Source organism: Somniosus microcephalus, chromosome 6, assembly GCF_052327205.1.
Source record: "Somniosus microcephalus isolate GS21.2 chromosome 6, FLI_Smic_1.0, whole genome shotgun sequence".
Lineage (NCBI taxonomy): Eukaryota > Metazoa > Chordata > Chondrichthyes > Squaliformes > Somniosidae > Somniosus > Somniosus microcephalus.
The window spans coordinates 275772864-275798488 of NC_140992.1; the positions used below are offsets into that span (position 1 = coordinate 275772864).

The 25625-nt window shown below is 48.8% G+C and overlaps 1 protein-coding gene across 2 annotated transcripts in view; it reads left to right on the plus strand.

Annotated features, from left to right (window-relative positions):
* The window catches only part of bean1 (brain expressed, associated with NEDD4, 1), a 145518-nt gene that overhangs the window by 101581 nt on the left and 18312 nt on the right, over positions 1-25625 (plus strand). For both annotated transcript variants that reach the window (XM_085991851.1, XM_085991852.1), the window contains exon 5: positions 1610-1751. In XM_085991851.1, the coding sequence (XP_085847977.1) occupies positions 1610-1751 (142 nt within the window). The remainder of the gene's footprint in view (positions 1-1609; positions 1752-25625) is intronic.

The window sequence follows — 25625 nt, forward strand, 5'->3', positions numbered from 1 at the left end:
TTTCCCTCCTCCGATTGGCTGCCCATGGCTCACGTGATCCCAGGGGACGCATCGCACTAACTACGCCCCTGGGACACGCAAGCACAGCGCGCCGGCAACTGGGCCAGGCCCCGGAGCGGAATTCCACGGGGCCCTACAGCTCAACTGCCGGCGCGCAAGGTAAGTGCAGGTCGGGGGCTTGCTCCCGCGGGAAGCCCCCGACCCGAATTTCTGGGCCAATATTGATAGGTAGAAATAATCTGGCCAGAGTCACGTGTTTATGAAACCCATTCACCTGATCTGCGATCAGTGATATTTCCACAGAAAACGCTGGAAAAACTCAGCAGGCCAGGCAGCATCCGGGGAGAGAGAAACAGTCAACGTTTCAGGCCAAAGACCTTTCGTCAGAACTCTAATGAGTTCTGATGAAAGGTCGTCGACCTGAAACTTTAACTCTGTTTCTCTCTCCACGGATGCTGCCTGGCCTGCTGAGTTTTTCCAGCGTTTTCTGTTGTTATTTCAGATTTCCAGCATCCGCAGTATTTTGCTATCGTATATGATTATATTTCCACGATGCTCTTAAGCCGTTCATTTGGTGCTCTGTCTTCACTGAGGTCTCATAGCAGCCCTGAAGATAGTTTTCCACAAAGTACAGGAATTGTGAACCAGTGGATGCTGAATCGATCCTCCTCTTAAAGGGTTAAATGACGAGGACAGGTTGCATAGACTAGACTTGTAATTCCCTCGAGTATAGGAGAGTAAGGGGCGATCTAATTGAGGTGTTTAAGATGATTAAAGGATTTGATAGAATAGACAGAGAGAAACTATTTCCTCTAGTGGGGGGAGTCCAGAACAAGGGAGCTGAACCTTAAAATTAGAGCCAGGCCGTCCAGGGGTGATGTCAGGCAGCCTTTCTTCACACAAAGGGTAGTGGAAATCTGGAACTCTCTCAAAAAGCTGTTGAGGCTGGGGGTCAATTGAAAATTTCACAACTGAGATTGATAGATTTTTGTTGGGTAAGGGTATTAAGGGTTACAGAACCAAGGCGGGTAGATGGAGTTAAGATACAGATCAGCCCTGATCTAATTGAATGATCATGAAGGGCTAGAAGGGCTGAATGGCCTTCTCCTGTTCATACGTTCAAAAAGGAGCTGGTTAAATATCTGCTTGGGAATAGGATTGAAGATTGTAGAGAAAAGGACAGGCTGAGTTGATTAAATATTCTACAATGGCCTCCTTCTGTGTTGTATCACTCTAGGGGTCACAGTCCCAGGATAAGGGGTCAGCCATTTAAGACCGAGATGAGGAGGAATTTCTTCACTCAGAGGGTTGTGAATCTTTGGAATTCTCTACCCCGGAGGGCTGTGAATGTTCAGTCATTGAGTATATTCAAGGCTGAGATCGATAGATTTTTGGACTCTAGGGGAATCGAGGAATATGGGGATCGGGCAGGGAAGTGGAGTTGAGGTCGATGATCAGCCATGATCTTATTGAATGGCGGAACAGGCTCGAGGGGCCGAATGGCTGACTCCTGCTCCTATTTCTTATGTTTTTATGGTTCTATGTGTGTATGTGTATAACCAATGCGTAATAAATACCTTGTTCGATTCTCCGTGCTTCTATCCCACAGCCCCCGATGGCTTATCATTTGGAGGATCCATTGGCGAGCTGAGATCGACCTGTATTGAGGAGTATCCCCCCGCTTTTGATTTCGACTCCTATATTGAGACGCTGTCACAGATCAATGTGATGTATCAGGATTCCCCCCCACAGTGAGTATCTGCCAAGTCTGGTGCCTCTCCTCTATGGCCTTGTGGAACCTGACAGCCAGTGACAACAGAAAGCCAATACAATATATTCACAGAAACTGATTCAGATGAGCTCTCTCTCTCCCCAATCTCCCTCCCTCTCTCTCCCCATTCTATTTCTCTCTTTCTCTCCTCTCTTTTCATCTCGCCATTCTCTCCTAACCAAGGTGCTAATCTGCTCGTGTCTCGAAGTCTACACCTCCAATTTTTGTTTCGAAGTTGTGCAGCTCGCCTCCTCTCAAATGACCAAAAAGATAGAAATTACCCACAAGTTCAAAGTCTCCATGAGGCTTGAAAGGTTTCTGGAGAGCAGCATTGGCCTTGGTTTCCATTGGAATGTTTCTGGAGAGCAGCATTGGCCTTGGTTTCCATTGGAAGGTTTCTGGAGAGCAGCATTGGCCTTGGTTTCCATTGGAAGGTTTCTGGAGAGCAGCAGTGGCCTTGGTTTCCATTGGAAGGTTTCTGGAGAGCAGCATTGGCCTTGGTTTCCATTGGAAGGTTTCTGGAGAGCAGCATTGGCCTTGGTTTCCATTGGAAGGTTTCTGGAGAGCAGCATTGGACTTGGTTTCCATTGGAATGTTTCTGGAGAGCAGCATTGGCCTTGGTTTCCATTGGAAGGTTTCTGGAGAGCAGCATTGGCCTTGGTTTCCATTGGGAGGTTTCTGAAGAGCAGCATTGGCCTTGGTTTCCATTGGAAGGTTTCTGGAGAGCAGCATTGGCCTTGGTTTCCGTTGGAAGGTTTCTGGAGGGCAGCATTGGCCTTGGTTTCCGTTGGAAGGTTTCTGGAGAGCAGCATTGGCCTTGGTTTCCATTGGAAGGTTTCTGGAGAGCAGCATTGGCCTTGGTTTCCATTGGAAGGTTTCTGGAGAGCAGCATTGGCCTTGGTTTCCATTGGAAGGTTTCTGGAGAGCAGCATTGGCCTTGGTTTCCATTGGAAGGTTTCTGGAGAGCAGCATTGGCCTTGGTTTCCATTGCCGAAGCTTGATTGGAAAAGTACTCGAAGGGGGAAAAAATGTGCAGGGCTATGGGGAAAGGGTAGGGGAGTGGGGCTGATTGCAGAGCTCTTTCCATGGGCCGAATGGCCTTATGTGCTGTACGATTCTATAATTCTGTTTGCATTGGCAAAGAGCCAGGAGGAAATCAATGCTTCACAAGCACGGCCCTTCCTGAAGTCTCCTGCTTACCCCCACCATCCCCCCGCCCCCACACTTACACAGACGTATAAAAACTAGATTGTTCTTTCTTTCTCTCTTTCTTTCTTTCTCTCTTTCTTTCTTTCTCTCTTTTTCTCTTTATTTTGCTCTCTTTCTCTATCCCCAATCTTTCCCTCCTTCTCTCCCCATTCTGTCTCTCTCTTTCTCTCCTCTCTTTCATCTCACCATTTTCTCTATCTCTCTCCTCTCTTGCTATTATCATTCTCTCTCTCTCTTTCTCTCTCCATCTATCTCTTCCCATTCTCTCTCTCTTTCCCTCCCCATCCTCATTCTCTTTCTCTCCCCTCACGCTCTCTCAATCTATCTCCTCTCTCTCTCCCCATTCTCTCTCTCTCTTTCTATCCCCTCACTCTTTTCTGACCTCTCTCTTTTTTCCTAAGGTGCTCATTTTTATCTGCTTCAGAAAAACTAACAGCCGTGCCTTCAGCTGCCTGGGCCCCAAGCTCTGGAAATCCCTCCCTAAACCTCTCCACCTCTCTTTCCTCCTTTAAGATGCTCCTTAAAACCGACCTCCCTGTCCTAATATCTCCTCCTTTGGCTCAGCGTCAAATGTTTTGACCGACATCGCTCCTGTGAAGCGCCCTGGGACGTTTCGCTACGTTAAAGGCGCTGTATAAATGCAAGTTGTTGTTGTTGAAGGCTTGCTCACGAATAATTAGAACATGGGTCAGGAACAAGGACCAGCGTCGGCAGAGGGGGATAAGGTGGGAGGTGGACAATTGGCAAGAGGACAAAAGAAAACCATAGCGTGGCTCGACATGAACGCATGAATTACCCGACAGACATTTTGAGCTGTTTGGAGTGGGAGAGGGTTAAGTGTGTTTATCCTTTCGGGTGCATGTAAAAGTGTGCGAGAATGGGCAGCAGTCTGGTTTCAGCACGTCAGTGTGCCGCTGCTTCCAGCAGGGTGATGAGATACAATCAGATGAAGGACCCGGCAGCAGTGATGCGTTTGCAAGTAGCCAACTAATGTCACTTTGCAGAGCTCTCCCAGAAGGTGTGTTTTTTTTTTTGGTATTTCTGTTCAGTGAAGAGAGATCATAATCTGAGCGACCACAGCTACCCACTGCCCAGCTGACTGCCTGTTAGTCTTTCACCGGCCTTTGATTATTTTCAGTACATTTTTTGCTCATTTATCTCCGACACCAGCCCTGGCTCAGTGGGTAGCACTCTCTCACTCACTCTGAGTCAGGAGATTGTGGGTTCAAAGTCCCACTCCAGAGGCTTGAGCACAAGAATATAGGCAACATTGGAACAATTTAAGACTGTTTAAACAGCTCAGAGTCATGGCAAAATTCTTACAGGGCTTGACAGGGTAGTGTTATGGCTGACATTGGTGATAGGTACTCGATTGCCTTGGCCTGAGCACATGGAGTTTGATGGTGCTGTTATCATTGTATTGTGTATAGGTATTCGATTGCTTGTGCCTGGAAGTGTGTGTGTGTGGCAGCCATGATAAAAGCAACATGAACTGAACTCGACTGACGGTCTCTGGATTATCTTTGCAAACGCAACAGGTAGATGCAGGGAGGATGTTTCCCCTGGCTGGGGAGTCTAGAACCAGGGGTCACAGTCTCAGGATAAGGGGTCGGCCATTGAGGACTGAGATGAGGAGAAATTTCTTCACTCAGAGGGTGGTGAATCTTTGGAATTTTCTGCCCCAGAGAGCTGTGGAGGCTCAGTCATTGAGTATATTCAAGACAGAGATTGATATTGTTAAGTCTGTGTGTTCCAGTTATATTTAAGGTCAATTACTGACACAGACTACAAGAATAACTTTTCAATAGGTCTTTACTATTCGGAGGTTAGGGCTGTACTACCCAGCAAATTACTACACAGCACTTATATACCGGTGTGGTCACCACCGGTATTACCGTATACAGCAGCCAGAGAAAGTAGTACATCTCTTAAGGTGGAACAGGTTTAAGTTCTCTTAAGGTGGAACAAGTTACATACACCACAATCCTCCCTTTTTAGCTTAACAGTTATATCCCCATTTAACATAACATAATAACATATATACATATACAACTTCATGTAGAAACAGTTCAAAGGTTCAGTCTCTCAGGAGGCCTCCTGATTCGAGTTGGATAACGCCTTTCAGGGGTCTCTGATTCTTGTTGCTGAGGTGACTCCTCTAGTTGGTCTCTTATGTCTTGGACATCATCATCAGGTACATTCACTGCCGAGGTAGATGCTTCAGGTTCACTAACTCCTTCCACGGTTGTCTCTGTCGTAACCATGGGTTCGACCCTTGTTCTCGATTCTACCAGTTGGTCAGCATGACGCCGTATTACATTTTCACCAATATCTACCGTGTACATCAGGGGTCCTTGTCTGGCCCGAATTGTTCCAGATTGCCATTTCTCGTTTTTATAGTCCCGGGCTAACACTGGTTGTCCTATTTCGAAACTCCGAGTGGTCTTGTTATTTATATGCTGGAACTGTTTGTTTTCAACTTCCCTCCGCACATTTGGTTTTAACAAGTCCAACCTGGACCGCAACCTCCTGTTATAGAACATCATGGCAGGACTTTGGTTTGTCACTGCATGAGTGGCGTTTCGATATGCCAGTAGGAATTTGTCCACCTTGTGTTGTAGTGGAATCTGATCTTCGCTCATGGCCTTTATTGCTTTTTTGAACGTTTGTACAAATCTCTCGGCCAACCCGTTTGTAGCCGGATGATATGGGGCAGAGGTATAATGTTTCACCCCATTCTTCTTCATGAATTTCTGGAATTCTTCTGACACGAACTGCGGTCCGCTGTCTGAACATATTTGTTCTGGCAATCCATTTCTTGCAAATATCGTTCTTAGCACCACGATCGTCTTTTCCGAGGTAGTGGTAGTCATCTTAATCACTTCTGGCCATTTAGAATGTGCGTCCACCGCAATTAAAAACATGGAGTCCATGAATGGACCAGCAAAGTCAATATGCACACGTTGCCATGGGGTTGAAGGCCATTCCCATGGATGCAGCGGTGCAATTGGAGGTGCATTTTGCACTTTTTGGCACCCTGAGCAGCTTTTCGTCAGATCCTCTATCTGTTGGTCGATACCCGGCCACCACACATAAGCCCTAGCAAGGCTTTTCATCTTGACTCCCCCCAGATGACCTTCATGCAGTTCCTTTAGAACTCTCTCTCTTAACTTAGGAGGAATAATCACCCTTGTTCCATACATCAATGTTCCTTGACAGACGGACAGCTGTTCTCGTCTTGCTGAGAATGCCGGTAACAGTGGATCACCATGTGCTGGCCATCCCTTCACTGTCACTTCGTAGACCCGGGACAGTGTCGGGTCGTTCCTGGTTTCTCTTTCAATACTTGCATTGGTGACTGGTAAACATTCGATGATGGTCGAGTGAAATAACTCAACAGGGTCAACCGTCGGTGCCTCCTCCTCTGTAGGTAGTGGCAGGCGCGACAGCCCATCAGCATTACCATGCTGCTTTGTACCTTTGAATTCTATCTGATATTGATGTGCCCCTAGGAAAAGGGACCATCTCTGGAGTCTCTGTGCTGTCATCACCGACACACCCTTCTTAGGGTTAAAAATGGATACCAACGGCTGATGGTCTGTCAGAAGCGTAAACTTTTGGTCCTGCAGGTAATGATTAAACTTCTTTACTCCCCACACAAGGCTGAGAGCCTCCCTATCTATCTGAGCATAGTTGCGCTCAGCGGAAGTCAATGATCTGGATGCGAACGCGACTGGCCTCTCCGTGCCATTTGGCAACTTGTGTGAGAGTACTGCCCCAATACCATATGGAGAAGCATCACAAGCCAAACGAATAGGCAGTGTTGGGTTGAAGTGAGCCAACACTTCCTCTGAGGTTATCAATTCCTTGCTTTTGCGAAAGGCCTTCTTACAGTCCTCGCTCCACTCCCATGGTACTCCCTTCTGCAAAAGAGCGTTCAGCGGGTGCAGTACCGTGGATAAATTTGGCAGAAACTTATGGTAATAGTTAATCAATCCTAGGAACGACCTCAACTGAGATACATTAACCGGAGCGGGAGCCTTCACAACCGCTTCGGTCTTGTCAGGAGACTTATGAAGTCCCTCCTGGTCAATGACATGGCCACAGTACGAGATCCGCTTCTGAAAGAACTCACATTTCTGCCGATTAACTCGAAGTCCATATTCTTTCAATCTGATGAGCACCAGTTCCAAATTTGCGAGGTGTTCCTCGTCACCATCTCTTGCAATCAGAATATCGTCCAGGTAACATTGTGTGCCTGGAATTCCCTGTAATACCTGCTCCATGGCCCTCTGCCAAATTGCTGGAGCCGATGCCACTCCAAAAACCAGTCTATTATACCGGTACAAGCCTCTATGCGTGTTGATCGTGAGGTACTGGCGTGACTCTTCCTCAACTTCCATCTGTAAGTACGCCTGCGCCAGGTCTATCTTGGTGAAGTGTTTCCCGCCCGACAATGAAGCGAAGATATCCTCAATCCGCGGAAGCGGATACTGCACCGTGTGAAGCACCGGATTAACAGTGATCTTGAAATCTCCACAGATGCGAACCTTCCCTGGTTCTCCCGGCTTGTTGCTCGAAGGACGTTTCATCACGGGAACAATGGGCGTAGCCCACTCACTCCAGTCTACCTTAGACAGTACTCCTGAACGTTCTAGCGCTTCCAGCTCCGCTTCCACAGCAGGTCGTATCGCATAGGGTACCGGTCTGGCTTTGAAAAATTTTGGTTGTGCATGTTCTTCAATCTTGATGTTTGCCGTAATTCCTCTCAGTGTTCCCAGTCCCTGCTGGAACACCTCTTTAGCATCGTCCAATATTCTGGACAATCGTTTAGGTTTGACATCTGTTTCCCTGGCATCTACCGTTAGTGCTTTTAAGGAATGCCAGTCCATATTCATTTTTCTAATCCACTCCCGTCCCAGTAGTGGTGGACCTCCTTCAGGTAGCACATGTAAGTCCATTCCTCGGCTTTCTTTGCCCTTGTGGACCACCTTTACCTCTATCTTTCCGATGGGGTATACTCTTTGCCCCGTGTATGTTTTCAATACAATCTCCGTATCCCGTAGGGGAATATGTTGGAATAACCTTTTGTAATCTTTCTTATTCATGACCGTCAATGCCGATCCAGTGTCCAATTCCATCTTCACTTGGACTCCTGCTATCTGAAGTGTGACCCAAATTGTCTGGAGGTCTGCTTCCTTACCAACGTTGTGTACTCTTAAGCTACCCAGTTCATTACTGCTGGCGTCTGAATCTGACTTCTGTTCGTTCGAACTGTTCTCTGTCACCTTGTGTACCTTTCTGTACTTTCCCTGCGGCGACTTTTTGTTGCTGGTCTTCTCTCCTGACCGGCATACTTTAGCTATGTGACCAAGCCTGCCACATTTTCTGCATTCCTTATTTTTGAACCAGCACTGGTTCTGATCGTGCGTTGTCTTTCCACAACGATAACATTTTACTGTACCCAAGACCATTTGATTTGTGCTGAATTCCGGTGACCGTAGCTGCATTACCGCCGTGCCTCTCGCTGCGGCTTCGTGCGATGCTGCCATAGCGACAGCTTTATCAAGCGTCAGCTCATTCTCCTCAAGCAGTCGCTTTTGTGTCTCTTCTTTTAACAATCCACACACAAATTTATCTCTTAGCGCATCTGTTAGTCCTGTTCCAAACTGACAGTACTTTGCTAGCTTACGCAATTCAATTAAAAATTCAGCATTGCTTTCATCTTTCAGCTGCTTTCTGCTGTAAAATTTAAATCGTTCCGCTAGCATCAGCGGCGTGGGGCTTAAATGATTTTTCAGGACGGTAACAATATCCGCGAAAGTCTTATCCGCCGGTTTCTCTGGTGATAGAAGGTGTTTCAATTGCCCGTATGTCTTCGCACCCATTAAGTTTAATAAGGTTAGTGCTTTCTCCCCATCTGGTATCTTATTTGCTCTACAATAAACTTCTATGCGTTCTACATACGTGGTCCAATCTTCGATGTCGCTATCAAAAGTATTAATGTTCCCATGTTTAGGCATCTTTGCAATTTTTTTTTTCCAAAATGGCGGCTTCCCGCGCTTGGCGGTCTTTCCCGCGATCGTCTTCTTCACCCGCTGGCTGCAATGGCGATTGCTGTGCTGCTGCCGGTCTCGCCTCCCCAGTGGTTAACAACTCCCCCAACGCTGCTTCTACTCCACCGCGGTTCCCGTGGGCATTCGCGCTTCCCTGCCGTCGCGCCTCGCAGCCCTTCTTGCAGCCCGGTTATTTGCACCCGCTGCGTTCGAATTCACCGCGGCTCTCGCGCCTTCAGCTGCCCCAGTCGCTGCGCCTTACGGCCCGAATGCGGCCCGGCCCTTTTCACCGGCCGCGGTCGATTTCACCGCCCTCTTTCCTCCGTCTTCCCTCCCCTTCGCTACAGCCAACGCGGCCGACTTTCGCTGATTGGCTTACCCACCACCGTGGTAGAAGGAAGATAGCTGTCTGCCGCTGATGGGGGCTTCGAGTTCAGAATTTCTCTTCTTCACTCCGGGTCCTCGATGCCTCCCGCGCGACGTGCTGTTCAGCAGGATGATGAGGGTGGATGCCTCTTCTCGACGCCCGTTCTGAGGACGAAGCTGCCGTGGATGTAAACTGCCGCAGGGTAAGATCGGACTCGTCGCCACTGTTAAGTCTGTGTGTTCCAGTTATATTTAAGGTCAATTACTGACACAGACTACAAGAATAACTTTTCAATAGGTCTTTACTATTCGGAGGTTAGGGCTGTACTACCCAGCAAATTACTACACAGCACTTATATACCGGTGTGGTCACCACCGGTATTACCGTATACAGCAGCCAGAGAAAGTAGTACATCTCTTAAGGTGGAACAGGTTTAAGTTCTCTTAAGGTGGAACAAGTTACATACACCACAGATATATTTTTGGATATTAAGGGATATGGGGATAGTGCAGGAAAGTGGAGATGAGGTAGAAGATCAGCCATGATCTTATTGAATGGCGGAGCAGGCTCGAGGGGCTAAATAGCCGACTCCTGCTCCTATTCCTTCTGTTCTTATGTTCTTATGACACTCCAGGGCAGTGCTGAGGGAGTGCTGTGCTGTCGGAGGTGCCGTCTTTCGGATGAGACGTTAAACCGAGGCCCCGTCTGCTCTCAGGTGGACATAAAAGATCCCTTGGCAATATTTCGAAGAAGAGAAGGGGAGTTCTCCCCGGTGTCCTGGGGCAAATATTTATCCCTCAATCAACATCACTAAAAACAGATTGTCTGGTCATTATCACATTGCTGTTTGTGGGAGCTTGCTGTGTGTAAATTGGCTGCCGTGTTTCCTACATTACGACAGTGACTACACTTCAAAAAGTACTTCATTGGCGATTTGGGACGTCCTGAGGTCATGAAAGGCGCTATAGAAATGCGAGTCTTTCTTTCTTATATAATCTGGCCCAAGGTGAGTCATTTTCACGTTGCACCCCATTTATTGCACAGAGTGACTTCTTATACCTCCTTCCCTCTTAAACCTATAATGAAAGTGACAGAGCTAATTATCTCAATGGCATTAGTACCAAACCTCAGTGAATCCCACAGGAGAGCAGGAAGCTCCATCAGAATGAAATTAACATTTGTAATTATTGACCTAGAAACAACTTGTATCTCCATTTTTATTATTCATTCCTGGGACCTGGGCATCACTGGCAAGGCCAGCATTTATTGCCCATCCCTAATTGCCCTTGAGAAGGTGGTGGTGGGCCGCCTTCTCGGACCGCTGCAGTCCGTGTGGTGAAGGTGCTCCCACAGTGCTGTTAGGGAGGGAGTTCCGGGATTTTGACCCAGCGACGATGAAGGAATGGTCGATATATTTCCAAGTCAGGATGGCGTGTGACTTGGAGGGTAACTTGGAGGTGGTGGTGTTCCCATGCGCCTGCTGCCCTTGTCCTTCTAGGTGGTAGAGGTCGCTGATTTGGGAGGTGCTGCCGAAGAAGCCTTGGCGAGTTGCTGCAGTGCATCTTGTAGATGGTACACACTGCAGCCACGGTACGCCGGTGGTGGAGGGAGTGAATGTTTAAGGTAGTGGATGAGGTGCCAATCAAGCGGGCGGCTTTGTGCTGGATGGTGTCGAGCTTCTTGAGTGTTGTTGGAGCTGTACTCATCCAGGCAAGTGGAGAGTATTCCATCACACTCCTGACTTGTGCCTTGTAGATGGTGAAAAGGCTTTGGGGATGGAGGAGGTGAGTTAGAGAGGGAGGGAAGGAGTCACACTGTGGACGCCTCATTACACAAATATTTTCCAGCTTTTAAAGGAAGAACTTGCATTTCTATAGCGCCTTTCCCAACCTCAGGATGTCCTGAAGCACTTTACAGCCAATGAAGTACTTTTTGAAGTGTAGTCACTGTCGTAATGTAGGAAACGCGGCAGCCAATTTGCGTACAGCAAGCTCCCACAAACAAACAGCATTGTGATAATGATCAGATCATCGGGTTCTTTTTAGATGTTGATTGAGGGATAAATATTGGCCCCAGGACACTGGGGAGAACTCCCCTGCTCTTCTTCGAAATAGCGGCCATGGGATCTTTTACGTCCACCTGAGAGAGCAGACGGGGCCTCGGTTCACCATTTCATCCGAAAGACGGCACCTCCGACAGTGCAGCACTCCCTCAGTACTGCCCTGGGAGCGTCAGCCTGGAGTTTCTGCTCAAGTCTCTAGAGTGGGACTGTGAACCCACGACCGCCTGACTCGGAGAAAAGAGTGCGACCCACTGAGCCACAGCTGAAGACATGATAAGGGACATCCTGTGAACTCTGTCTTCTCCTCTTTAAGTCGCCCCCTCCAGTGCCATGCAATGATACCAAACAGTCAGTGGGCAAACCCTGACGTATTAAATGCAATACCTAAAAGACACCATGGGTTACTTTCTACTATCAAAAGAAATGTAGATCTCAGAACGACCACAGTTTTGACAACAAGCATTATGACTGAAAAGTATCTTGCAGGAATGTCCTTGTAAAAATCTTCTTCCCCCTTCCCCCCACCTCCTGCCTTTCCTCGTTCCCGGTGCTCCACTTGTAATTTATGAATGGACGAGAGTTAAACAAGCTTCTTTTTTTGGTCCCCATGGCAACGCAGCTATCTTATTATTCATTCCAATTTGATCTGACAAGGTGGAGATCTTGCCCCCTGCCCCCCGGCCCGCAACCCCCCTTCACCAACACTTTTAACTGTGCGATGCTGTGCTGGACTTGTAACTATTAGTTTCTTTCCACTTTCTGTGGAATAAAGTACTTTGGATGATTGTAAAATGAATTCGCCCCATCAACGACAGGGTTTTGAAGCCTGTTGTAGGCCCCAATTCTACAGACTCTTTAATCGATAACAGCCTTATTATGCGGTCATTTGAATCTATCCTGGTTCCTGTGCCGTGGAACAGACTGTGAATTAAGCAGTAATGAGAAAATGAAGGTGTGAATAATTTTTAAATTATCCTCTAGCTTGACAACCAACTGCAAAGCAATCTTTACTTTATTGATGTGGAATCTAAATCGGGCCTGTTACTTTCTGTCCACTGACCTAAATGTTAAATCCATTGCAAATTCAAGGAATTAAATATTAATTGGAAAATAAAATAAAAGCACGCTTAAACCAAGAGGCATGGCCACAGTTGCTGTATTGTAAACGAATAATAAACACATCGCTCAATGGCCTTCATCCACCACCATTCAACAGCTCTGCTGTCTGTGGGAGATTCCTGTGAGCAAATTATTTTTTTTATTCATCCCTGGGATTTTATTAATTCTCAGGATGTGGCCGTCACTGGCAAGGCCAGCATTTATTGCCCATCCCTAGTTGCCCTCGAGAAGGTGGTGGTGAGCCGCCTTCTTGAACTGCTGCAGTCCGTGTGGTGAAGGTGCTCCCACAGTGCTGTTAGGGAGGGAGTTGCAGGATTTTTACCCAGCGACGATGAAGGAACAGTCGATATATTTCCAAGTCAGGATGGTGTGTGACTTGGAGGGGAACTTGGAGGTGGTGGTGTTCCCATGCGCCTGCTGCCCTTGTCCTTCTAGGTGGAAGAGGTCGCGGGTTTGGGAGGTGCTGCCGAAGAAGCCTTGGCGAGTTGCTGCAGTGCATCTTGTAGATGGTGCAAACTGCAGCCACGGTGCGCCGGTGGTGGAGGGAGTGGATGTTTAAAGTGGTGGATGGGGTGCTGATCAAACGGGCTGCTTTGTCCGGGATGGTGTCGAGCTTCTTGAGTGTTGTTGGAGCTGCACTCATCCAGGCAAGTGGAGAGTATTCCATCACACTCCTGATGTGCCTTGTAGATGGTGGAAAGGCTTTGGGGAGTCAGGAGGTGAGACACTCGCCGTAGAATACCCAGCCTCTGACCTGCTCTTGTTGCCACAGTATTTATGTGGCTGGTCCAGTTAAGTTTCTGGTCAATGGTGACCCCCAGGATGTTGATGGTGGGGGATTCGGTGATGGTAATGCTGTTGAATGTCAAGGAGTACAGTAGCACAGTGGTTGTGTTACTGGACTAGTAATCCAGAGGCCTGGGCTAATGATCCGGAGACGGGAGTTCAAATCCCACCACGGCAGCTGTGGAATTTAAATTCAGTGAATTAAATAAATCTGGAATAAAAAGCTAGTATCAGTAATAGTGACCATGAAATTACAAGATTGTTGTAAAAACCCATCTGGTTCACTAATGTCCTTTAGAGAAGGAAATCTGCCGTCCTTACCTGGTCTGGCCTACATGTGACTCCAGACCCACAGCAATGTGGTTGACTCTTAACTGCCCTCTGAAATGGCCCAGCAAGTCACTCAGTTGTAAAAAACCGCTACAAAAAACACAATAATAAGAATAAAACCAGACGGACCACCCGGCATCAACCTCATCACCGGCTTCAGACATGACAATGCCGCACCCAGCCCAGTCGACCCTACAAAGTCCTCCTCACCAACATCTGGGGACTTGTGCCAAAATTGGGAGAGCTGTCCCACAGACTAGTCAAGCAACAGCCTGACATAGTCATACTCACAGAATCATACCTTTCAGCCAATGTCCCGAAATCCTCCATCACCATCCCTGGGTATGTCCTGTCCCACCGGCAGGACAGACCCACCAGGGGTGGCGGCACAGTGGTATACAGTCAGGAAGGAGTGGTCCTGGGACTCCTCAACATTGAATCCGGACCCCATGAAGTCTCATGGCTTCAGGTCAAGCATGGGCAAGGAAACCTCCTGCTGATTACCACCTACCGCCCTCCCTCAGCTGATGAATCAGTACTCCTCCATGTTGAACACCACTTGGAAGAAGCACTGAGAGTAGCAAGGGCACAGAATGTACTCTGGGCGGGGGACTTCAACGTCCATCACCAAGAATGGCTCGGTAGCACCACTACTGACCGAGCTGGCCGAGTCCTGAAGGACATAACTGCCAGTCTGGGCCTGTGACAGGTGGTGAGAGAACCAACACGAGGGAAAAACCTACTTGACCTCGTCCTCACCAATCTACCTGTCGCAGATGCATCTGTCCATGACAGCATTGGTAGCAGTGACCACTGCACAGTCATTGTGGAGACGAAGTCCCGTCTTCACACTGAGGACACCCTCCATCGTGTTGTGTGGCACTACCACCGTGCTAAATGGGATAGATTCGGAACAGATCTAGCAGCTCAAAACTGGGCATCCATGAGGCGCTGTAGGCCATCAGCAGCAGCAGAATTGTATTCCACCACAATCTGTAACCTCATGGCCTGGCATATCCCTCACTCTACCATTACCACCAAGCCAGGGGACCAACCCTGGTTCAATAAGGAGTATAGAAGAGAATGCCAGGAGCAGCACCAGGCGTACCTAAGAATGAGGTGCCAAACTGGGGAAGCTGCAACATAGGACTACATGCATGCTAAAAAGCAGAAGCAGCATGCTATAGACAGGGCTAAGTGATCCCACAATCAACACATCAGATCAAAGCTCTGCACTCCTGCCACATCCAGTCGTGAATGGTGGTGGACCATTAAACAACTAACGGGAGGAGGAGGCACCATGAATATCCCCATCCTCAATGATGGTGGAGCCCAGCACGTGAGTGCAAAAGACAAGGCTGAAGCGTTTGCAACCATCTTCAGCCAGAAGTGCCAAGTGGATGATCCATATCGGCCTCCTCCTGAGGTCCCCACCATCACAGTAGCCAGTCTTCAGCCAATTCGATTCAGTCCACGTGATATCAAGAAACGGCTGAGCGCACTGGATACAGCAAAGGCTGTGGGCCCTGACAACATCCCGGCTATCGTGCTGAAGACTTGTGCTCCAGAACTAGCCGCGCCTCTAGCCAAGCTCTTCCAGTACAACTACAACACTGGCATCTACCCGACAATGTGGAAAACTGCCCAGGTATGCCCTGTCCACAAAAAGCAGGACAAATCCAATCCGGCCAATTATCTCCCCATCAGTCTACTCTCAATCATCAGCAAAGTGATGGAAGGTGTCATCGACAGTGCTATCAAGCGGCACTTACTCACCAATAACCTGCTCACTGATGCCCAGTTTGGGTTCCACCAAGACCACTCAGCTCCTGACCTCATTACAACCTTGGTCCAAACATGGACAAAGGAGCTGAATTCCAAAGGTGAGGTGAGAGTGACTGCCCTTGATATCAAGGCAGCATTTGACCGAGTGTGGCATTAAGGAGCCCTAGTAAAACTGAAATCAATGGGAATCAGGGGGAAAACTCTCCACTGGCTGGAGTCATACCTAGCACAAAGGAAGTTGGTTGTAGTTGTTGGAATTCAATCATCTCAGCCCCAGGACTTCGTGGCAGGAGTTCCTCAGGGCAGTGTCCTCGGCCCAACCATCTTCAGCTGCTTCATCAATGACCTTCCCTCCATCATAAGGTCAGAAACGGGGATGTTCGCTGATGACTGCATAGTGTTCAGTGCCATTCACAACTCCTCAGATAATGACGCAGTTCATGCCCACATGCAACAAGACCTGGACGACATTCAGGCTTGGGCTGGTAAGTGGCAGGTAACATTCGCGCCATACAAGTGCCGGGCAATGACTATCTCCAACAAGGGAGCTCCCGTTAAATTGGCTGCCGCGTTTCCTACATTACAACAGTGACTACACTTTTAAAAGTACGCCATTGGCTGTAAAGCACTTTGGGGTGTTCTGAGGTCGTGAAAGGCGTTGTGGAATATAGAAGGTTAAGGGGAGATTTAATTGAGGTGTTCGAAATTATGAAGGGTTTTGAGTAGATATGGAGAAACTGTTTCCACTGGCAGGAGGGTCGGAAACCAGAGGGCACAGATTTAAGGTAATTAGCAAAAGACCCAGAGGGGAGATGAGGAGAAATTTTCTTTCCGCAGCGAGTTGTTGTGATCTGGAACGCGCTGCCTGAAAGGGCGGTGGAAGCAGATTCAATAGTAACTTTCAAAAGGGGAACTGGATAAATACTTGAAGGGGAAAAAATTTGCGGGGCTGTGGGGAAAGAGCAGGGGGGAGTGGGACTAATTGGAGAGCTCTTTCAAAGAGCCGGCACAGGCACGATGGGCCGAATGGTCTCCTTCTGTGCTGTATGTATGATTCTAACACGGCCGGCAGCAGCTGAACCAGGACTCCACAAGGGGCTGGCGAGCAGTGAAACGATAATAGAATGATATAGCGCGGAAGGAGGCAATTCGGCCCATCGTGCCTGTGCTAGCTGTCTGAAAGACCGATCCAATTCTAATCACCCCCTGCTCCTTCCCCGTAGCCTTGTAATTTTTTTCCCCTTTCTAGTATTTATCCAATTCCCCTTTTGAAAGTTACTATTGAATCTGCTTCCACCGCCCTTTCAGGCAGCGCGTTCCAGATCACAACAACTCGCTGCGTAAAAAAAAAAAACTCTCCTCGGCTCCCCCCGGTGGTTCTTTTGCCAATTATGATGCGATAGCAAATCGGCCGCACCTTTTTTTACGCCACGCCAGATTTTCTTTTCCCCCCAAGATGGCTTTCACCCCCCAGCGCCTCTAGGAGACCAGGGAGCAAAAAGGGGTCAAGAAACAAAAACCAAACCATTAAATCTGCTTCGTATTGCCCCAGTTCTGCCTCGAAGACAAAAGTGCAGACAGTGAAATGTCACATGTGCTCCTGCTTCGATACTTGCTGCGCCTAATTTCCAGGCATTAATCATTGTTTCCAACGAGAACAAATAAACCCTCTTGGACGCTCTCCATCATCCCGTAATCTATTTCAATGCTCGCTGCTTGCTGCATTACTATCATTCAATACCATTTACCTTCTAATGATCAGATTAAGTATTAAAAAAAAACGCAGGAGATGGAGCCGGGGAGTTTATTAAATGATCGGCCAGCGAAATTTAGACTTTCTGGGGAAAGTGTCCTCCCGGCCTTTAACTGTGGAAGGTTTGTGTACATTAAGCTTTTAAGCTTTCAGTGCACTTTTCCCATCAACCCTGTGCCCTTTTATTAAAGGTAGCCTACGTACTGAGAGGCCTCATCAATCACTGTAATAGGTACAATCCACGCTGAGTCATGCTGCCTTTAAATTATTCATGGCTGCAATTGAACCATCCTGAAGGTTTAGACGGCCATTTTACTTTTTATTCCCTTCCCAGAAAAAAAAAATAGACCTGTTCTTAATGGCCTCCTTACCTCAACTGGAGACAGAACTTGCATTGCTATGCTGCGCTTTATCATCTCAAACCACTTCACAACCAATAACTTACTTTGGGAAGTGCAGTCGCTATTGTTACGTGGCATAATTTTGTGCACAGCGAGCTCCCACAAGCAGTGGCATAGAATCACATGGAACTAACAGCACTGAAACAGGCCATTCGGCCCGACTGATCTGTGCCGGCGTTATGCTCCACATGAGCCTCCTCCCATCTTACATCATCTAAACCCTATCAGCATATCCTTCTATTCCCTTCCCCCTCATGTGTTTATCCAGCTTCCCCTTAAATGCATCCCTGCTATTTGCCTCAACCACTCCCTGTGGTAGCGAGTTCCACATTCTCACCACTCTCTGGGTAAAGAGGTTTCTGCTGAATTCCCTATTGGATTTATCAGTGACTATCTTATATCGATGTCCCCTAGTTCTGGACTCTCCCCCAAAAGTGGAAACATCTTCTCTAAGTCTACCCTATCGAAACCCTTCATCATTTTAAAGACCTCTATCAGGTCACCCCTCAGCCTTCTCTTTTCCAGAGAAAAGAGCCCCAGCCTGTTCAATCTGTACTGATAGTTGTAACCTCTCAGTTCTTCTTTTCTGCGCCATCTCCGGTGCCGCTATGTCCTTTTTGTAATCGGGAGACCAGAACTGTGCACAGTGCTCCATGTGATCTAACCAAGGTTCGATACAAGGTTAACATAACTTGAAGAAAAGTTAGGAATATTGGCCAGAATACCGGGAAACTTTATTCGTTCTAATAGTATCATGGGATGTTTAACATCCGCCTCAACTACCAGTGTAGGCAGTGAGGGAGCGCTGCACTGTCGGAGGGGAAGTACTGAGGGAGTGCCACACTGCCGGAGGGGTAGTACTGAGGGAGCGCTGCACTGTTGAAGGGCAGTACTGAGGGAGCGCCACACTATCGGAGGGGCAGTACTGAGGGAGCGCTGCACTGTCGGAGGGGCAGTACTGAGGGAGCGCCGCACTGTCAGAGGGGCAGTACTGAGGGAGCGCAGTACTGAGGGAGCGCCGCACTGTCGGGGAGGCAGTACTGAGGGAGTGCTGCACTGTCGGAGGGGCAGTACTGAGGGAGCGCCGCACTATCGGAAGGACAGCTCTGAGGGAGCGCCACACTGTCGGAGGGGCAGTGCTGAGGGAGCGCCGCACTGTCGGAGCAGCAGTACTGAGGCAGCGCTGCACTGTCGGAGGGGCAGTACTGAGGGAGCACTGCACTGTCGGAGGGGCAGTACTCTGGGAGTGCTGCACTGTCGAAGGGGCAGTACTGAGGGAGCGCCGCACTGTCGGAGGGGGCAGTACTGAGGGAGCACTGCACTGTCAGAGGGGCAGTACTGAGGGAGCGCTGCACTGTCAGAGGGGCAGTACTGAGGGAGCGCTGCACTGTCAGAGGGGCAGTACTGAGGGAGCGCCACACTGTCGGAGGGGCAGTACTGAGGGAGCGCCGCACTGTCGGAGGGGCAGTACTGAGGGAGCGCCGCACTGTCGGAGGGGCAGTACTGAGGGAGCGCCGCACTGTCGGAGGGGCAGTACTGAGGGAGCACCGCACTGTCGGAGGGGCAATACTGAGGGAGTGCTGCACTGTCAGAGGGTGCCGTCGTTCATATGAGGCCCTGCCTGCCCTCTCAGGTGGATTTAAAAATCCCATGGCATTATTTCGAAGAAGAGCAGAGGGGTTCTCCCCAATTTCCTGACAAATATTTATCCCTCAATCAACATTGCTAAAAAAACAGATGATCTGGTCATTATCTCATTGCTGTTTGTGGGAGCTTGCTGTGTGCAAATTGGCTGCCACGTTTCCTGGGCGTCCTGAATCGTGAAAGGCGCTGTAGAAATGCAAGTTCTTTCTTTTTCTCAGCACTGCACTGGAGTGTCAGCCTCAAGTAAGCAATTAAAGCGAGACTTGAAGTCTCAACTTTCTGACTGAGATACGAGAGTCTTACTGCTCAGCCAAATTGGCACAGTTGTTAATATATTAGAGTCAGTGGAATCTGCCCTCGCCAACCCTCCTGACATGAATCTTGCCATTCATGTGGAAATGACTTATGAAATGATACTGGGCGGCCTGCTGGTGGCGCTGTCCAGGGAGAGTATAACTACTCGGGCACGGGCCCAGCTTGCTCAGGACATTCTTTAACAGGAACTAGTGAAGGACACAACTGGACCTCCATGTTGTACAACAGTTGATTAAAGCTTTGTTTAACGCTTAGACCAAGTGCCTAGTAGTTTTCTTGCGTCACCGCCCAAGGCAGGATTCCCAGCAGCAACAGGAACATACTCAGACACACCAACCTCAGCAAGTAGTAAAAGCTCACCATCATCTTTAATAAAACCGACAGACCCTTGAAGACTCTGGCCACTCAAACTGGCCTGAAGTAAATAGCAATGACATGTGAAAGCAAGTAACTACACTGAAAGTGCAGTGGGACGTGGGCTTGTAACTTCAGCTGCAAATACACCCAACATTCCTTCACTTTAAGTATAGGAAATCCCTGAAAGTGGAGACAAGTGGTTGTATGTTACCCTGCGTTGAACACACTCCATCCTGTATGTTACCCTGTGTTGAACACACTCCATCCTGTATGTTACCCTGCGTTGAACACACTCCATCCTGTATGTTACCCTGCGTTGAACACACTCCATCCTGTATGTTACCCTGTGTTGAACACACTCCATCCTGTATGTTACCCTGCGTTGAACACACTCCATCCTGTATGTTACCCTGCGTTGAACACACTCCATCCTGTATGTTACCCTGTGTTGAACACACTCCATCCTGTATGTTACCCTGCGTTGAACACACTCCATCCTGTATGTTACCCTGTGTTGAACACACTCCATCCTGTATGTTACCCTGTGTTGAACACACTCCATCCTGTATGTTACCCTGTGTTGAACACACTCCATCCTGTATGTTACCCTGTGTTGAACACGCACTCTCCTGTACGTTACTCTCCATCCTTCACCTTATCCTCCCTAGCCGCCCTGAGATGGTGATTGATGTAAGAAAACTACTAGGCACTTGGTCTAAGCGTTAAACAAAGCTTTAATCAACTGTTTTACAACATGGAGGTCTAGTTGTGTCCTTCACTAGTTCCTGTTAAGAACGTCCTGCGCAAGCTGGGCCCGTGCCCGAGTATCTATACTCTCCCTGGACAGCGCCACCCGCAGGCCGCTCAGTATTATTTCATAAATCTTTCTTTCATGAATGACTGATTCATGTCAGTGATGGTGGCCCATCTAACTGGGTAGCTTGCGAGACCAATTCAGAGTCAACCATGTTGCTGTGGGTCTGGAGTCACATATAGTCCAAGACTGGGTAAGGACGGCCGAGATCCTTCCTGAAAGGATGTCAGTGAACCAGTTGGATTTTTTTTTACGACAATCCGACAGCTTCACGGTCACTTTAACTCTCACCAACTTTTCATTTCCAGATATGTAAACCGAATTTAAATTCTCCATCTACAATAGTGGCATTTGAACTCACAGTCTAACCGGTAAGGCCACGACTAGACTACACTGGACCCTTAGCCTCACACATGAAGGAAGGATATCTGGGTGAGGTAGGAGAGGCCAGCTGGCATCCAGGGCACCGAATGCAGCATGTGTGGGAGACTTCAAGACAGGAGGAGAATAAACTAGCATGGAGAAAGGGAGAGAAGGTTAAGGGGAGATTTAATTCAAAATTATGAGGGTTTTTTTATAGAGTAAATAAGGAGAGACTGATTCCAGTGGCAGGAGGGTCGAGAACCAGGGGACACAGATTTAACATAATTGGCGATAGTACCAGAGGCGAGATGCGGAGAATTTTTTTTACACAGTGAGTTGTTGTGAGCTGGAATGTGCTGCCTGAAAGGGCGGTGGAAGCAGATTCAACAGTAACTTTCAGCAGGGAATTGGATAGAAAATATTTGCAGGGTTGTGGGGCAAGAGCAGGGGGGAGTTGGACTAATTGGAGAACTCTTTCAAAGAGCCGGCACAGGCACGATGGGCCGAATGGCCTCCTCCTGTGCTGTGTGATTCTAAGATTCTAAGCGTCTAAGTTTAAATGGTTTGCTGTTCAAAGCTGGAGCCAGGCAGGGGTGATACACATCCCAGTGCCATCGGTTTTCTGTGTGTGTGTGGCTTCCGTGTAGGAGTGTTGTTTAAAACCAATCTCACTTAGTCTTATGGTCCTCGGAGAGCAAGGTGAATTAGCAAGAGAAAAGACTGTTAACCTTAGCCACTCAGTGCCCCTCATACACAGACTGGTAATGGCAGAGACTGAAACAATCTAACAGGTTTAGAGATGAGAACAAGCTTAAATGATCAGTAAGAAGTAAGAGGATCCACGCCCTTGATTTCTGGTCGAGATTTTAATTGGATTCTGTTTCATATTCACAAGGCTTCAAGGGACAATTAATCTTCATGCAAATTCATGTGTCTCATAATTCATTGCTTTAATGAGCAGTTATAAACCAGGAATTAACCCCTCTCTGTCAGAAAAATATCAGTACCCCGGACTAGCTATCTGTAGAGTAAACATCAAAACCCAGGACCATGCCTGGGAGTGTTTGATGGAACAGTGTAGAGGGAGCTTTACTCTGTATCTAACCCGTGCTGTATCTGCCCTGAGAGTGTTTGATGGGACAGTGTAGAGAGAGCTTTACTCTGTATCTAACCCGTGCTGTACCTGCCGTGGGCGTGTTTGATAGGACAGTGTAGAGGGAGCTTTACTCTGTATCTAACCCGTGCTGTACCTGCCCTGGGAGTGTTTGATGGGACAGTGTAGAGGGAGCTTTACTCTGTATCTAACCCGTGCTGTACCTGCCCTGGGAGTGTTTGATGGGACAGTGTAGAGGGAGCTTTACTCTGTATCTAACCCGCGCTGTACCTGCCCTGGGAGTGTTTGATGGGGCAGTGTAGAGGGAGCTTTACTCTGTATCTAACCCGTGCTGTACCTGCCCTGGGAGTGTTTGATGGAACAGTGCAGAGGAAGCTTTACTCTGTATCTAACCCATGCTGTACCTGCCCTGGGAGTGTTTGATGGGACAGTGCAGAGGGAGCTTTACTCTGTATCTAACCCGTGCTGTACCTGCCCTGGGAGTGTTTGATGGGACAGTGTAGAGGGAGCTTTACTCTGTATCTAACCCGTGCTGTACCTGCCCTGGGAGTGTTTGATGGGACAGTGTAGAGGGAGCTTTACTCTGTATCTAACCCATGCTGTACCTGCCCTGGGAGTGTTTGATGGGACAGTGTAGAGGGAGATTTACTCTGTATCTAACCTCGTGCTGTACCTGCCCTGGGAGTGTTTGATGGGACAGTGTAGAGAGAGCTTTACTCTGTATCTAACCTGTGCTGTACCTGACCTAGGAGTGTTTGATGGGACAGTGTAGAGGGAGCTTTACTCTGTATCGAACCCGTGCTGTACCTGCCCTGGGAGTGTTTGATGGGACAGTGTAGAGGGAGCTTTACTCTGTATCAAACCCGTGCTGTTCCTGCCCTGGGATTGTTTGATGGGACAGTGTAGAGGGGGCTTTACTCTGTATCTAACTGGTGCTGTACCTGCCCCGGGAGTGTTTGATGGGACATTGTAGAGGGAGCGTTACTCTGTATCTAACCCGTGCTGTACCTGCCCTGGGAGTGTCTGATGGGACAGTGTAGAGGGAGCTTTACTCTGTGTCTAACCCGTGCTGTACCTGCCCTGGGAGTGTTTGATGGGACAGTGTAGAGGGAGCTTTACTCTGTGTCTAACCCGTGCTGTACCTGCCCTGGGAGTGTTTGATGGGACAGTGTAGAGGGAGCTTTACTCTGTATCTAACCCGTGCTGTACCTGCCCTGGGAGTGTTTGATGGGACAGTGTAGAGGGAACTTTACTCTGTATCTAAGCCGTGCTGTACCTGCCCTGGGAGTGTTTGATGGGACAGTGTAGAGGGAGCTTTACTCTGTATCTAACCCGTGCTGTACCTGCCCTGGGAGTGTTTGATAGGACAGTGTAGAGGGAGCTTTACTCTGTATCTAATCCGTGCTGTACCTGCCCTGGGAGTGTTTGATAGGACAGTGTAGAAAAATAGAAACATAGAAGATAGGAGCAGGAGTAGGCCATTCGGCCCCTCGAGCCTGCTCCACCATTCAATGAGGTTATGGCTGATCATCCAAACTCAGTACCCTGTCCCTGCTTTCTCCCCATATCCCTTGATCCCTTTAGCCTTAAGAAATATATCTAACTCCTTCTTGAATATATTTAATGAATTGACCTCAACTGCCTTCTGTGGTAGAGAATTCCACAGGTTCACCACTCTCTGGGTGAAGAAATTCCTCCTCATCTCAGTCCTAAATGGCTTACCCCTTATCCTTAGACTGTGACCCCTGGTTCTGGACTCCCCGGCCATCGGGAACATCCTTCCTGCATCTAGTCTGTCCAGTCCTGTTAGAATTTTATGGTGGAAAAATTCAGTTGGTAGCGCCAACCAACCAGCGGCCGGGCGCGGCACTGCCCACGCCTCCCGCAAAATTCAGCAGGAGGTTAGTGGTGGCGCTAACCGGTAGCGCCCTGCGGCTGTGCCGCTGGCGATGACGTCATTGTTGTGCGCAGCGCCCCGTGACGCCCCGGCCACGATCTTCGGGAGCGCACCCTGATTTACCGCTGGACGCTATGTCCAACGGGGTCAGGGGGGCCTACCTGCGGCCAGGGAGGCGCAATTTAAAGGCGAGGTGCAGGGCGGCCATTTTGGTTGCTGCCCGCCTGCCAGCACCTGCCTGCGCTCCCGTCCCCGGCCTCCTGAAACCCCCGCGGAGTGCCGGCTGCGCTCCAAGAGCCCGGCACTTCTCTTGAGTGCTGGGCTCTTTTGCCTGCACTCCCGATCCCCAGGGGCCCAGCTGGGCCTCAGATCGCGCTGCACAAGGCCCCTCCCCTTTAAGAAGGGGAGGAAGGCCTGCAATACTGCGGCGCGACGTGCCGCAGCATGTGGCGCTGCGGCATGTTGCGCAACGATATTCACTCGCAGCGCCCCAAAAAGGAGGCAGGGCGCTTCCAGTAGCGCCCCGCTTCCCTATTGGGGGCGCAACCACTCAGTTTCCGCCACGGGGGTGCTAATTATTCTGGATTTTAGTGCCCCGGCGAAGTTAGCGCCTCAATTATGGCGCTACTCAATTTTTAGCCGTATAAGTTTCAATGAGATCCCCTCTCATTCTTCTAAACTCCAGCGAGTATAAGCCCAATCAACCCAATCTCTCCTCATACGTCATTCCTGCCATCCCAGGTATCAGCCTGGTGAATCTTCGCTGCACTCCCTCCATGGCAAGAACATCCTTCCTCAGATAAGGCGAACAAAACTGCACACAATACTCAAGATGTGGTCTCACCAAGGCCCTGTACAACTGCAGCAAGACATCCTTGTTCCTGTACTCGAATCCTCTCGCTACGAAGGCCAACATACCATTTGCCTTCTTAACCGCCTGCTGCACTTGCATGCTTAAATTCAGCGACTGGTGCACAAGGACACCCAGGTCTCATTGCACTTCCCCTTCTCCCAATCTATTGCCGTTCAGATAATAATCTGCCTTCCTGTTTTTGCCACCAAAGTGGATAACCTCGCATTTATCCACATTATACTGCATCTGCCATGCATCTGCTCAATCATCCAACCTGTCCAAATCATACTGGAGTTTCTCGGCATCCTCCTCACAGCACACACGCCCACCCAGCTTTGTGTCGTCCGCAAACTTGGAGATATTACCTCTAGTTCCCTCGTCTAGATCATTAATATATATTGTGAATAACTGGGGTCCTAGGACCGATCCCTGCGGTACCCCACTAGTCACTGCCTGCCACTCGGAAAAAGACCCGTTTATTCCAACTCTTTGTGTGCAGTTTTGGTCGCCTTATCTGAGGAAGGACGTTCTTGCCATGGAAGGAGTGCAGCGAAGATTCACCAGGCTGATACCTGGGATGGCAGGAATGACGTATGAGGAGAGATTATGTCGATTGGGCTTATACTCAC